This window comes from Oncorhynchus kisutch, linkage group LG7, assembly GCF_002021735.2.
Source record: "Oncorhynchus kisutch isolate 150728-3 linkage group LG7, Okis_V2, whole genome shotgun sequence".
NCBI lineage: Eukaryota > Metazoa > Chordata > Actinopteri > Salmoniformes > Salmonidae > Oncorhynchus > Oncorhynchus kisutch.
This window is the reverse complement of record NC_034180.2, coordinates 51,044,152-51,057,632: the sequence shown is the minus strand read 5'-3', so window position 1 is coordinate 51,057,632 and position 13,481 is coordinate 51,044,152. Positions and strand designations below refer to the sequence as shown.

Sequence of the window (13,481 nt, the reverse complement as noted above, 5' to 3'; positions counted from 1 at the left end):
TACGTGCACTTAGGTTGGAGTCATTAAAACCACACATTTCAAACTATAGTTTTGGCAAGTTGTTTAGGACATCTACTTTGTGCATGACACAAGTAATTTTTCCAACAATTGTTTACAGACACATTATTTCACTTATAATTCACATACAGTCACATACAATTCTAGTGGGTCAGGAGTTTACATACACTAAGTTGACTGTGCCTTTAAACAGCTTGGAAAATTCCAGAAAGTTAATTCATGGCTTTAGAAGCTTCTGATAGGCTAATTGACATAATTTGAGTGAATTGGGTGTACCTGTGGATGAATTTCAAGGCCTACACAGTGCCTCTTTGCTTGACATTACGGGAAAATCAAAAGAAATCAGCCAGTCTGATTTATCCTTTGGAGCAATTTCCAAACGCCTGAAGGTAAAACGTTCATCTGTACAAACAATAGTAAGCAAGTATAAACACCATGGGACCACGCAGCCGTCATACCGCTCAGGAAGGAGATGTGTTCTGTCTCCTAGAGATGAACGCACTTTGGTGTGAAAAGTGCAAATCAATCCCAGAACAATAGCAAAGGACCTTGTGAAGATGCTGAAGGAAACAGGTACAAAATTATCTAAATCCACAGTAAAACGAGTCCTATATCGACACAACCTGAAAGGGCGATCAGCAAGGAAGAAGCCAATGCTCCGAAACCACCATAAAAAAGCCAGACTATGGTTTGCAACTGCACATGGGGACAAATATCGTACTTTTTGGAAAAAAGAAAAAAAAATGTCCTCCGGTCTGATGAAACAAAAATACATTTAGAACCGTTTGGCCATAATGACCATCGTTTTGTTTGGAGGAAAAAGGGGGAGGCTTGCAAGCTGAAGAACACCATCCCAACCGTGAAGCACGGGGGGTGGCAGCATCATGTTGTAGGGGTGCTTTGCTGCAGGAGGGACTGGTCAACTTCACAAAATAAATGGCTTCACGAGGAAAGAAAATTATGTGGATATATTGAAGCGACACCTCAAGACATCAGTCAGGAAGTTCAAGCTTGGTCGGAAATGGGTCTTCCAAAGGGACAATGACCACAAGCATACTACATACTACCAAAGTTTTGGCAAAATGGCTTAAGGACAACACAGTCAAGGTATTGGAGTGGCCATCACAAAGCCCTGACCTCAATCCTATAGAAAATATGTGGGCAGAACTGAAAAAGCGTGTGTGAGCAAGGAGGCCTACAAACATGACTCAGTTACACCAGCTCTGTCAGGAAGAACGGGCCAAAATGCACCCAACTTATTGTGGGAAGCTTGTGGAAGGCTACCTGAAAAGTTTGACCCAAGTTAAACAATTTAAAGGCAATGCTACCAAATACTAATTGAGTGTAAGAAATAAAGAAATAAAAGCTGAAGTAAATCATTCTCTCTACTATTATTCTGACATTTCACATTCTTAAAATAAAGTGGTGATCCTAACTGACCAAAGACAGGTAATTTTTCCTAGGATTAAATGTCAGGAATTGTGAAAAAAAACGAGTTTAAATGTAATTGGCTAATGTGTTTGTAAACCTCCAACTTCAACTGTATGTTTGATACCAATACAATTTGATTTGATTTAAAATACAAAATGGAAAATAAATAAGCATAAATATGGGTTGCATTTACAATGGTGTTTGTTCTTCACTGGTTACACTTTTCTAGTGGCAACAGGTCACAAATCTTGCTGCTCTGATGGCACACCATGGTATTTCTCCCAATAGATATGGGAGTTTATCAAAATTGGGTTTGTTTTCAAATTCTTTGTGGATCTGTGTAATCTGAGGGAAATATGTATCTCTAATATGGTCATACATTTGGCAGGAGGTTAGGAAGTGTAGCTCAGTTTCCACCTCCTTTTGTGGACAGTGTGCACATAGCCTGTCTTCTCTTGAGAGCCAGGTCTGCCTATGGCAGCCTTTCTCAATAGCAAGGCTATGCTCACTGAGTCTGTACATAGTCAAAGCTTTCCTTCATTTTGGCTCAGTCACAGTGGTCAGGTATTCTGCCACTGTGTACTCTCTGTTAAGGGCCAAATAGCATTCTAGTTTGCTCAGTTGTTTTGTTAAATCTTTCCAATGTGTCAAGTAATTTTGGTTTCTCGTTATTTGGTCGGTTAAAACTGTGTTGCTGTCCTGAGGCTCTGTGGGGTGTGTTTGTGTTTGTGAACAGAGCCCCAGGACCAGCTTGATTAGGGGACTCTTCTCTAGGTTCATCTCTCTGTAGGTGATGGCTTTGTTATGGAAGGTTTGGGAATCACTTCCTCTTAGGTGGTTGTAGAATTTAACAGACATTTTCTGGATTTGGATAATTAGCGGGTATCTGCCTAATTCTGCTCTGCATGCATTATTTGGTGTTCTACGTTGTACACAGGGGATATATTTTATTTTTGCGACAAACACACACAACAACAACAAAAAATGTTTGGCCCATTTTGTGAATTCTTGGTTGGTGAGCAGACCCCAGACCTCACAACCATATAACTGATTCAATCATTTTTAGCCACAGTGAGCTAATTGGGATGTCAAATTTTATGTTCCTTTTGATATTTTAAATATTTTTTTAACCTTTATTTAACCAGGCAAGTCAGTTAAGAACACATTCTTATTTTCAATGACGGCCTGGGAACAGTGGGTTAACTGCCTGTTCAGGGGCAGAACGACAGATTTGTACCTTGTCAGCTCAGGGGTTTGAACTCACAACCTTCCGGTTACTAGCCCAATGCTCTAACCACTAGGCTACGCTGCCGCCCAATGATGGCATAGAAGGCCCTTCTAGTCTTGTCTCTCAGATAGTTCACAGCTTTGTGGAAGTTTTCTGTGGCTCTGATGTTGAGGCCAAGGTACATATAGTGTTTTGTGCTCTATGGCAATGGTGTTGAGATATAATTTGTATTTGTGGTCCTGACAACTGGACCTTTTTTGGAACACCATTTTTGACTTAATGAGATTTACTGTCAGGGCCCAGGTCTGACAGAATCTGTGCAGAAGATCTAGATGCTTCTGTAGGCTCTCCTTGATTGGGGACAGAAGCACCAGATCATCAGCAAACAGTAGACATTTGACTTCAAAGTGTAGTAGGGTGAAGTAGGGTGCTGCAGACTGTTCATGTGCCCTCACCAATTCGTTAATATATATGTTGAAGAGGTGGTGATCAAGCTGCATCCCTGTCTCACCCCACAGCCCTGTGGAAAGAAATGTGTGTTTTTTGCCAATTTTACCCGCACACTTGTTGTTTTTGTACATGGATTCTGTAATGTTGTGTGTTTTTGAAATCACCAAATCATAAGAAGACTGCCTTTGATTTGGTTTGTTTGTTTGTCAATTAGGGTGTGCAGTTTTAATGTGTGGTGTGTCATACGATAATTTGGTTAATTAAAAGCCAATTTGCCATTTGCTCAGTACATTGTTTTCACTGAGGACGTGTACTCTCTATCTTTTCCTCTCCTCTCCTCTCCTCTCCTCTCCTCTCCTCTCCTCCTCTCCTCTCCTCTCCTCTCCTCTCCTCTCCTCTCCTCTCCTCTCCTCTCCTCTCCTCTCCTCTCCTCTCCTCTCCTCTCCTCTCCTCTCCTCTTCTTTTTCTTCTCCTCTCCCCTCCTCTCTTCCTCTACAGAACATGAAGCTGATGAAGAGCCAGAGTGTAGTGAACCAGTGGTTCAGCCTGGTCAGTACTCTACTTTGGGCCGGATCGGCATTGTCAACACAGCCCTGCTACAGAGCACTATCATACGGCGCTCACACACCCAGTCACACACGCCCTCACATGCCCCAGAGGACGGTCAGATGGGGGAGGAGAGAAGAGAGGAGGGAAGGTTGGACAACGAGAGTGTGGTGGATAAGAGAGAGGAGGAGGAAAGGAGAGTGGGGAAGTCATCAGTGTGTCGGATCCAGGCCCAGAGAGGACAGGGCATCTCTTCTCTGATGGCTTCTCTCACCCCGACCCTCAACCCTGACCCCTCCTTTACTCCTAACCCTCACCCTAGCCTCACTCTCAACCCTATCCCTTCCCTTAAGATTCAACCTCACCCTAGCCTCACCCCCTCATCTTCCATGGACAGTGTCTCCCTGGCGGGTGAAGATGGGGGGAGGGCTTCCACATCCTCCCTCGTAAGGACACCTTGTCCTCTGTGAGCAGCTGCCTTACCACCCCCTACAGGACACTCTGTGACACTGCACCCTGCTCTATGGTGGGTATACGCTGAGTGTACAAAACCCCAGGTTGCAGACACTGGTTACAGTTTTTTTTTATTCTTGAGTGGACAGCTTGATGTCAATATTTAAATCACCCAGAAAATATACTTCTCTGTTGAGAGCATTTCACACATGTTATCCAGATACTGACTGTTAGCACTTGGTGGTCTATAGCAGCTTCCCACAATAATGGGCTTTAGGTGAGGCAGGTGAACCTGTAGCCATATTATTTCAACAGTATTTAACATTAGAACCCCTCTAAGCTTTACAGGAATGTGGTTCTGAATATAGACAGCAACACCTCCCCCATTGGCATTTCTGTCTTTTCGGTAGATGCTATTGTATTGCTACCACTGTATCATCAAAGTGTATTATCTAAGTGAGTTTCAGAGATAATCAGAATATGAATGTCATCTGTTACAAGCAAGTTATTGACTTCCTGGATCTTGTTTCTTAGGCTGCATATGTTAATATGGGCTATTTTTTAGTACTTTTCTGTGTTGCTTGATTGTTTTTAATGCTTTACTGGGAAGCTTATCAGAGGTAGACTTACTCATGTTATTTACATAGGAGCTGATAGTGCAGGGTGAGCTGCATAAAGTGGTCTTCCTACTATTGCACACCGTCTCAGTGCTAACAGTGTAACTCGGGTTTATAGGCTCATGTTTACTGCTTACAATAGCTGTAGGATAAACAGATGTATTCGGTGCAATTAGGGGTACATAAATTAAATTACTTACATTGTGTTTGCCAATGCCCCTTAGATCATGTACATTTGATGCAGCATTATGACAACTCATTGTCACAATGGTAGGGATTAACTGAGCTGGTCTTGGATCATTTACCAGTCATTGTTTCAACACAGCCTTGAAATGCATAGACAGAGTCCAGGAGCCAAGATGACTTGGATGGACTCCGTCATTCCTGTAGAGTATCTTCTGTTTCCAGAAGGTGTTAAAGTCATCAATTAAAGAGACTCCAGCAGAGCTACAGTTTTCTTCGTTTTTTAGCCAGATGTGTAAAGCCAGCAGTCTGCTGAATCTCTCACACCCGCGGCCCAACGACGTTCTGGACCTGAAATTATTGGCAGTTTTTGGAGTATTTTAATGCTAAAATCAGTTCTTTAAAATCAATTTTCGAATGTTCCGCCCTCCTGATGTTGTTTGACCCCACAGTCGGAAGCAGCCTTGTGATGTCCTGTACTCGTGCTCCTGGGTATCACAGGGTTTTTGCCTTGGGGACCGAGATGTTTCTCACCTATGATAACAGCTGGTGATGTTGAATGGGCGGGTCTCTCAGGCGGGAGCTCAGAGGATCTGAACCCGAGGTAGATTCCACCTGAGAGGGAGACAGAACCGAGGACCAAGACGCAGGTACCTCGGGATCCGATTTTGATTGGGAAGCCACCACTGATGAAGGTGCCGGAACCTCTGGATCCAGTGAGGCAAAGCTGTTTCTGGTCTGTGTCAGTTCCGGGCTCAACATCTCCATCGAGACCCCCGTTGCCAGAGGACGCCTTCTTTGACTTCCACAGTGAGTGACGTGAGCTCCGTTCTCCAGGGAAGGGGGAGACCCCTTCGGGGATGGTACCCTGCCTTGCACCGGCCAGTCGGCTGTGGAAAGCCGACACGGCAGCGAAACTACCACCAGACCAGAGCGGCATCTGGCTACTGGGGTGAAAGAAAAAGAAAAAAGTAGGTGGGCTTGGGTTCCCCAGTATCTTATGTAGTTTTGCTACTTGCTTGCTTAGAGTAGCTATTTGGTGCCTGTACTCCTCCTTGCTACATTGAAAGTCAACGCGGTCCACATTGTCCCGGAACAAAGCAAAGGAAACGTTGGAAACGTTCAGCGCCTCCATTTGAGACTGCCGAGCCAGCTGGTTAGCTGGGCTTTCTCTACCCTATATGGAATCTGGCAGGATCCCGGGACAGAGAGCAGCGCGCACAGCAATTTAGCCCAGCAATTCTGTCTTGCCCATTCACCCTCTGAATGGTATACATACACGATCCATTTCTCATTTGTCACAAGGCTTAAAGAACCTTCTTTAACCTGACTCCTCCCTTTCATCTGTCATGGAAAGAGCACGTGTTCCTAATGTTTTGTCCAGTCAGTGTATATTATGCTATTATTATTAGTACATTTTTATTAGTATTATTAAGTACAGTTAACTCATGATAGTACTACGTTCTAATAAGACTACTAGTGTGGTAATCATGCCTGTCTTGTCTGTCTCTCCAGGACCATGTCTCCCAGAGCCAGAAGGGTTGGAGCTGCAAATCCCAGAGTCAGAGCACATTGCTCAGGGAGGACTGGAGCTACGTGCCCCTGCTGACCGCCAGCCATTCCTCCCCACTCTACCCTCTCTCCTCCATCTCCTCCCCCTCTCAGACCAACTGCAGCTCTCTCTGCTCCGGGGATACAGAGACCGCCGGACACTCCCCCTTGCAGTGGCTCAAGTCCCACAGCCACGGCTGCATTTCTGCCGACTACGCCACCGGCAACAACATCTGTCCCCACGGTAACCAAGACCAGCACGGTCTCCATAGCAACAGCTGTAACTTGTCACACAGTATCTCGCTAAGGAAGTTCAAGAGGCCCCCCGTTCCCCCTACCCGTTCCACATCGCTAAGGCGTAAACCTGCTCGGGGAAAACCACTGCGCTACAACTTCAACAACCCTGGAGATAGAGAGGAGGTGGTGATGAGTCTCCAGACCCCAAGTCCTGCTCCCGTTTCCCCTCTGGTCTCCCCTGTGGTGTTCGAGGTGTTCGAGGATCCTTGGGTCCCTCGCTGTCTCAGCATCAGCAGTCTGGGGGAAAGGGGAACTGCTGATGCAGCCAGTCAGGTCCCTCACTTCCACAGCTTCCAGGACCAGGTCTACCCTCCCAGCTACCGCCTCAAGCAGCCTCACCACTCTGCGTCCCGCTCAGCCAGTACTGGAGGGCTGAGCCTGCCTATGGGACCTAAAACGGCCGCTTCTTTTCCAAACATGGCCACCTCTGCAGGGAGACTGCAGCGTCTGGCTTCCAACTCCAGCGGATACTACAGCCAGTGCAACACTCTAACATCTTCCTTACCCCAAACCACCTCCTCACCCCTCACTTCCTCCTCCTCCTCACCCCTCACTTCCTCCTCCTCCCTGCCCCTCACCTCCTCCCTTCCCAGGACTTGTTCTACCCCTGGCAGAGGAAGGCCCAAACCCCCCATCCCAGAGAGAAAGTCCTCCCTCCTCTCCTCCCCCTCTTCCTCCTTTTCTTCCACTTCCTCCCTCTCTTCCTACACCTCTGCTGACTCTGCCAGATACCCCCCTCTCTCCCCTCTTACACTCCTCCCTGAGTCCAACACTCCTTCCTCTCTACCTCCACCCTACCCATCCCTTCCGCAACAACAATCACTCCCCTCTCCTCCTCCTCTCCCTCAACTGTGCATCTCTCGTACTCTCCCCTCTCCCCTTCCTCTAACTCAGCCTTCTCTCCCCGCTCCTCCTCCTCTACCTCAGCCATTCCTTTCCTCACCTCCTCCTCTACCCCAGCCATCCCTCCCCACTCCTCTAACTTCTCCCCCTTCCCTCTTTTCTCCCTCACGTACCTGTGCAGTGCGACAGACTCAGCCCCACCCCTTTTATACACCTGTTACACCTGTCAGTCATGTGACATCATTGCCAGGATTCCCTCCTCCTCCTTCCCCTGAGCTCTTAGAGGATTTAGACCTCTCAATCAACAGCCATCCTACTCCCCCTCCTCCCCCACCTCCGCCACCTCCGCCACCTCCTCCCCCTTACACCCACACCCCTACACCACCTTCCCCCCTCCAGAGCCTCTCCAGAGTGAGTCCAGGACGGCCCCCCCGCCCCTTGATCACAACCCAAGCCCTGCAGAGAGTCACCCTGCGCTCTGTCAAGAGGCCACAAGAGAAATCCCCACAGGAGCTAACTAGCATTATGCTAACAAACCCTACATCAGCTAATGTCGAACAAAGCCAAGATAGCAATGATGCTACACTAACTAGCATGATGCTAACCAATGCAACCCCAGCTAATGATGGCCGGCAGTGCCCAGAGAGCACCGATGCTAAGCTAACTAGCATTACGCTAACCAACGCTATGTCAAGTAATGATGCCCAGCAGAGCCCAGAGAGCATTGATGCAGAGATAAATGGCATCACGCTAACCTGCGCCCTGGAGAGAGTGGAGGGCATGGATGCCACACTAACCAGCACTGTGTTAGAGAGTGTGGAGAGGATCAATGCTATTCTTACTGGGGCTGAAGAGAGACAGACCACTGGCGTTCAGAAAATGGCTGCCAATTCATCTGGCACTATGCTAGCATATTTCCAAAAGAGACTTGAAACCAATGATGCTATGCTAAAGGCAGCCACAAAGACACCGTCAGAGTCTGGCCCTCCCTGCTCCACACCGACCACTACTCAGCAGACTGACAGAACCAGAGAGTCTGTCCCTCCATGCTCCACACCGACCACTACTCACCACACTGACAGAACCAGAGAGTCTGTCCCTCCCTGCTTCACACCGACCACTACTCAGCAGACTGACAGAACCAGAGAGTCTGTCCCTCCCTGCTCCACACCGACCACTACTCAGCACACTGACAGAACCAGAGAGTCTGTCCCTCCCTGCTTCACACCGACCACTACTCAGCACACTGACAGAACCAGAGAGTCTGTCCCTCCCTGCTTCACACCGACCACTACTCAGCACACTGACAGAACCAGAGAGTCTGGCCCTCCCTGCTCCACACCGACCACTACTCAGCACACTGACAGAACCAGAGAGTCTGTCCCTCCCTGCTCCACACCGACCACTACTCAGCACACTGACAAAACCAGAGAGTCTGTCCCTCCCTGCTTCACACCGACCACTACTCAGCACACTGACAGAACCAGAGAGTCTGTCCCTCCCTGCTTCACACCGACCACTACTCAGCACACTGACAGAACCAGAGAGTCTGGCCCTCCCTGCTCCACACCGACCACTACTCAGCACACTGACAGAACCAGAGAGTCTGTTGGAACAGAAGACGCCCTCCGTCCCTCAACAACCCCACAGATGCCTAGAACCCCTCAGAAGCCTAGAATCCCAGAGAACCCTAGAACTCCAGAGGCTGTAATGATAGAGAAGCCTAGAACACTGGAGAAGCCCAAAACACTGGAGAAGCCTAGAACACTGGAGAAGCCCAGAACACTGGAGAAGCCTAGAACCCCAGAAAAGCCTAACGTGGTTGTTCTCTCTAGGCCACTGAGAGCAGTGGTTTTAAGTTCTAGCTCTCCTGCTGTGAACAGAGGACCAGCGTTACAGAACGGAGAACACAAGCCTCGACAGGAGACCACACCCTGCCTCACCAACGGCCAACTAGAGCACTTAACGTGTGCAAACACACTCACACACTCCCCTGCTACCCCCTACTCCACCCCCCACAAAGAGAAGCCTCCTGTTGCACTAAAGAACCCTAAACGATCTCTACTGAGGACACACCAGACAGACACAGCAACCCCACCACTCGTACTGACAAGTACACCTCCACAGCCCTTTGTCCCAGAGACATCACCCTTTCTGGGGATACAATTGGCACAGACAGAGTCCCAGACAGAGACCCAGCCAAAGCCAAAGCCTGAATTCCCATTCCTGAAACGCTACCAGTCAGAATACTATGTAGCGGAGTTACCATCAAGGCCCTGTCCTCCAGTACCCTGTGTACCAGAGTTACCAACAAGGCCCTGTCCTCCAGTACCCTGTGTACTAGAGTTACCATCAAGGCCCTGTCCTCCAGTACCCTGTGTTACAGAGTTATCATCAAGGCCCTCTCCTCCAGCACCCTGTGTACCAGAGTTACCATCAAGGCCCTGTCCTCCAGTACCCTGTGTTACAGAGTTACCATCAAGGCCCTCTCCTCCAGCACCCTGTGTACCAGAGTTACCAACAAGGCCCTGTCCTCCAGTACCATGTGTACCAGAGTTACCACCAAGGCTCTCTCCTACAGCACCCTGTGTACCAAAATTACCAACAAGGCCCTCTCCTCCAGCACCCTGTGTACCAAAGTTACTACCAAGGCCCTGTCCTCCAGTACCCTGTGTGCCAAAGTTACTACCAAGGCCCTCTCCTACAGCACCCTGTGTACCAAAGTTACTACCAAGGCCCTGTCCTCCAGCACCCTGTGTACCAGAGCCACAGCAGGAGTCCTGTCCACTGGAGATGGAGACAGATATAGAGACAAAGCTAGAGAGTGGCTCTGTGCCATACACAGAGTTGGGGAGATCAGAACCTGAACCAGAGGAGATGTGGGTGATGCAGAAGGAAGAAGAGAATGAAGAGAGAGAGAATGTGCACATCACACTGATGCTGGGGAGGAGAGAGGAGGAGGACAGACAGATGGGAGCCATTGAGGAGGACAGCAGAGATTCTGGAAGTTTCTCTCCGGAAGAGAATAGAGATGCTCTTAGCAGTGGACTGTCAACTGAAGAGGGTGAACTGGAGGAGGAGAGGATGGAATGGGAGAAGAGGGGAGAGAGGCGCAGTCTGGAGACAGACGGGGCCAGCAGCTCCACAGGATCTCTGAGCTCCAGAGAGGACAACGGTGAGTTAAGGAACTCTCTGTCTCTGTCTCTGTCTCTCTCTCCCGCTTCCCCTTCCCCCCTTCTCTCTCTCTCTCTCTCTCTCTCTCTCTCTCCCTCTCTCTCTCTCTCCTCTCTCCCCTTCCCCCTTCTCCCTCTCTCTCTCTCTCTCTCTCTCTCTCTCTCTCTCTCTCTCTCTCTCTCTCTCTCTCTCTCTCTCAATTCAATTCAATTCAATTCAATTCAAGGGCTTTATTGGCATGGGAAACATGTGTTAACAATGCCAAAGCAAGTGAGGTAGACAACATACAAAGTGAATATATAAAGTGAAAAACAACAAAAATTTACAGTAAACATTACACATACAGAAGTTTCAAAACAGTAAAGACATTACAAATGTCATATTATATATATATACAGTGTTCTAACAATGTACAAATGGCTAAAGGACACAAGATAAAATAAATAAGCATAAATATGGGTTGTATTTACAATGGTGTTTGTTCTTCACTGGTTGCCCTTTTCTCGTGGCAACAGGTCACAAATCTTGCTGCTGTGATGGCACACTGTGGAATTTCACCCAGTAGATATGAGAGTTTTTCAAAATTGGATTTGTTTTCGAATTCTTTGTGGATCTGTGTAATCTGAGGGAAATATGTCTCTCTAATATGGTCATAGATTGGGCAGGAGGTTAGGAAGTGCAGCTCAGTTTCCACCTCATTTTGTGGGCAGTGAGCACATAGCCTGTCTTCTCTTGAGAGCCATGTCTGCCTACGGCGGCCTTTCTCAATAGCAAGGCTATGCTCACTGAGTCTGTACATAGTCAAGGCTTTCCTTAATTTTGGGTCAGTCACAGTGGTCAGGTATTCTGCCGCTGTGTACTCTCTGTGTAGGGCCAAATAGCATTCTAGTTTGCTCTGTTTTTTTGTTAATTCTTTCCAATGTGTTAAGTAGTTATCTTTTTGTTTTCTCATGATTTGGTTGGGTCTAATTGTGCTGCTGTCCTGGGGCTCTGTAGTGTGTGTTTGTGTTTGTGAACAGAGCCCCAGGACCAGCTTGCTTAGGGGACTCTTCTCCAGGTTCATCTCTCTGTAGGTGATGGCTTTGTTATGGAAGGTTTGTGAATCGCTTCCTTTTAGGTAGTTGTAGAATTGAACAGCTCTTTTCTGGATTTTGATAATTAGTGGGTATCGGCCTAATTCTGCTCTGCATGCATTATTTGGTGTTCTACGTTGTACACGGAGGATATTTTTGCAGAATTCTGCGTGCAGAGTCTCAATTTGGTGTTTGTCCCATTTTGTGAAGTCTTGGTTGGTGAGCGGACCCCAGACTTCACAACCATAAAGGGCAATGGTCTCTATGACTGATTCAAGTATTTTTAGCTAAATCCTAATTGGTATGTTGAAATTTATGTTTCTTTTGATGGCATAGAATGCCCTTCTTGCCTTGTCTCTCAGATCGTTCACAGCTTTGTGGAAGTTACCTGTGGTGCTGATGTTTAGGCCAAGGTATGTATAGTTTTTTGTGTGCTCTAGGGCAACAGTGTCTAGATGGAATTTATATTTGTGGTCCTGGTGACTGGACCTTTTTTGGAACACCATTATTTTGGTCTTACTGAGATTTACTGTCAGGGCCCAGGTCTTCTCTTTCTCTCTCTTTCTCTCTCTCTCACACACTGACACATACAGTAGATCTCTTATTAGGTTGTAGGTTGTCTACCTTCCTCTGAGTTGAAGATAACCGTACATCTCTCAACCCCCCCATCCTACCACCCGCCCGCCCTCTCTCCCTGACCCTCTCCCCCCTTTCTTCTAACAGCCTGTAAGCACAAGGACCTCATATCCTTCTCTCTAGCTATCGTCCTGTCTCTCTTCAGATATTTTCTTTACATCTTTCTCCTTCGTCACTGTCCCTTGTTGTGTTTTTCATGTCTTCATCTCTCTGCCGCTAGCTGGAATGAGAGATCGGATCAGGACAGTAGCCAGGGACGGAGTGGAGGAGAGGCTCTCTCAATATCTCTCTCTCTCCCTTTCTCCTCTCTCTCTTTCACTCTCTCTCTCTCTCTCTCTCTCTCTCTCTCTCTCTCTCTCTCTCTCTCTCTCTCTCTCAATATCTCGCTGTCTCTCGTTTTCTCTCTCAATCTCTCTGTCTCTCTCTGTCTCTCAATATCTCTCTCTCCCTGTCTCCTCTTTCTCTCTGTGCCTATCTCTGTAACTCTCTCTCTCAGGTGAGGTGTTTGACATTTCTTCAGCGGAGAAGATGGTGCCACCAACACGACCGCGGACTACTGAGGACCTGTTTGCTGCCAGACACAGGTATGTCGTGACACGTATTGCTACTTGACCTCCTGTATGTCTGAAAGACACACTATGGTACTCTTGTAATAACTCCACATATCTGAATCCTGGTCATGGGAACAGACAAGGGTGAACATTGTTTTCTGTTCTTACCCAACGTTAAAACACTTTCACATTCGTCTACATCTCTGTAACAGTGCAGTCTGGGAAGGCACACACGTTTGATCACCCAGGTGTTTGGGCGTGGCGTTGACAGCAGGTAACACTGATCGGATGGAAGATCATCCCCTAGTCCAGTCCCTCTGTAGTGAAACATGGTGTTATAACTAGTCCCTCTGTATCTGTAGTGAAACATGATGTTATAACTAGTCCCTCTGTAGTGAAACATGATGTTATAACTAGTCCCTCTGTAGTG

The 13,481-nt window shown here is 47.5% G+C and overlaps 1 protein-coding gene across 1 annotated transcript; it reads left to right on the top strand.

The window, feature by feature from the left end:
- The first annotated feature begins 4,093 nt into the window (after positions 1-4,093).
- On the top strand, positions 4,094-13,163 carry LOC116374719 (mucin-2-like). The gene is made up of 3 exons (XM_031829274.1): positions 4,094-4,199; positions 6,442-10,792; positions 12,997-13,163. Exons 1-3 carry the CDS (start codon positions 4,197-4,199, stop codon positions 13,110-13,112), a joined length of 4,470 nt encoding a protein of 1,489 aa, XP_031685134.1. The 5' UTR covers positions 4,094-4,196; the 3' UTR covers positions 13,113-13,163.
- Positions 13,164-13,481: the final 318 nt, after the last annotated feature.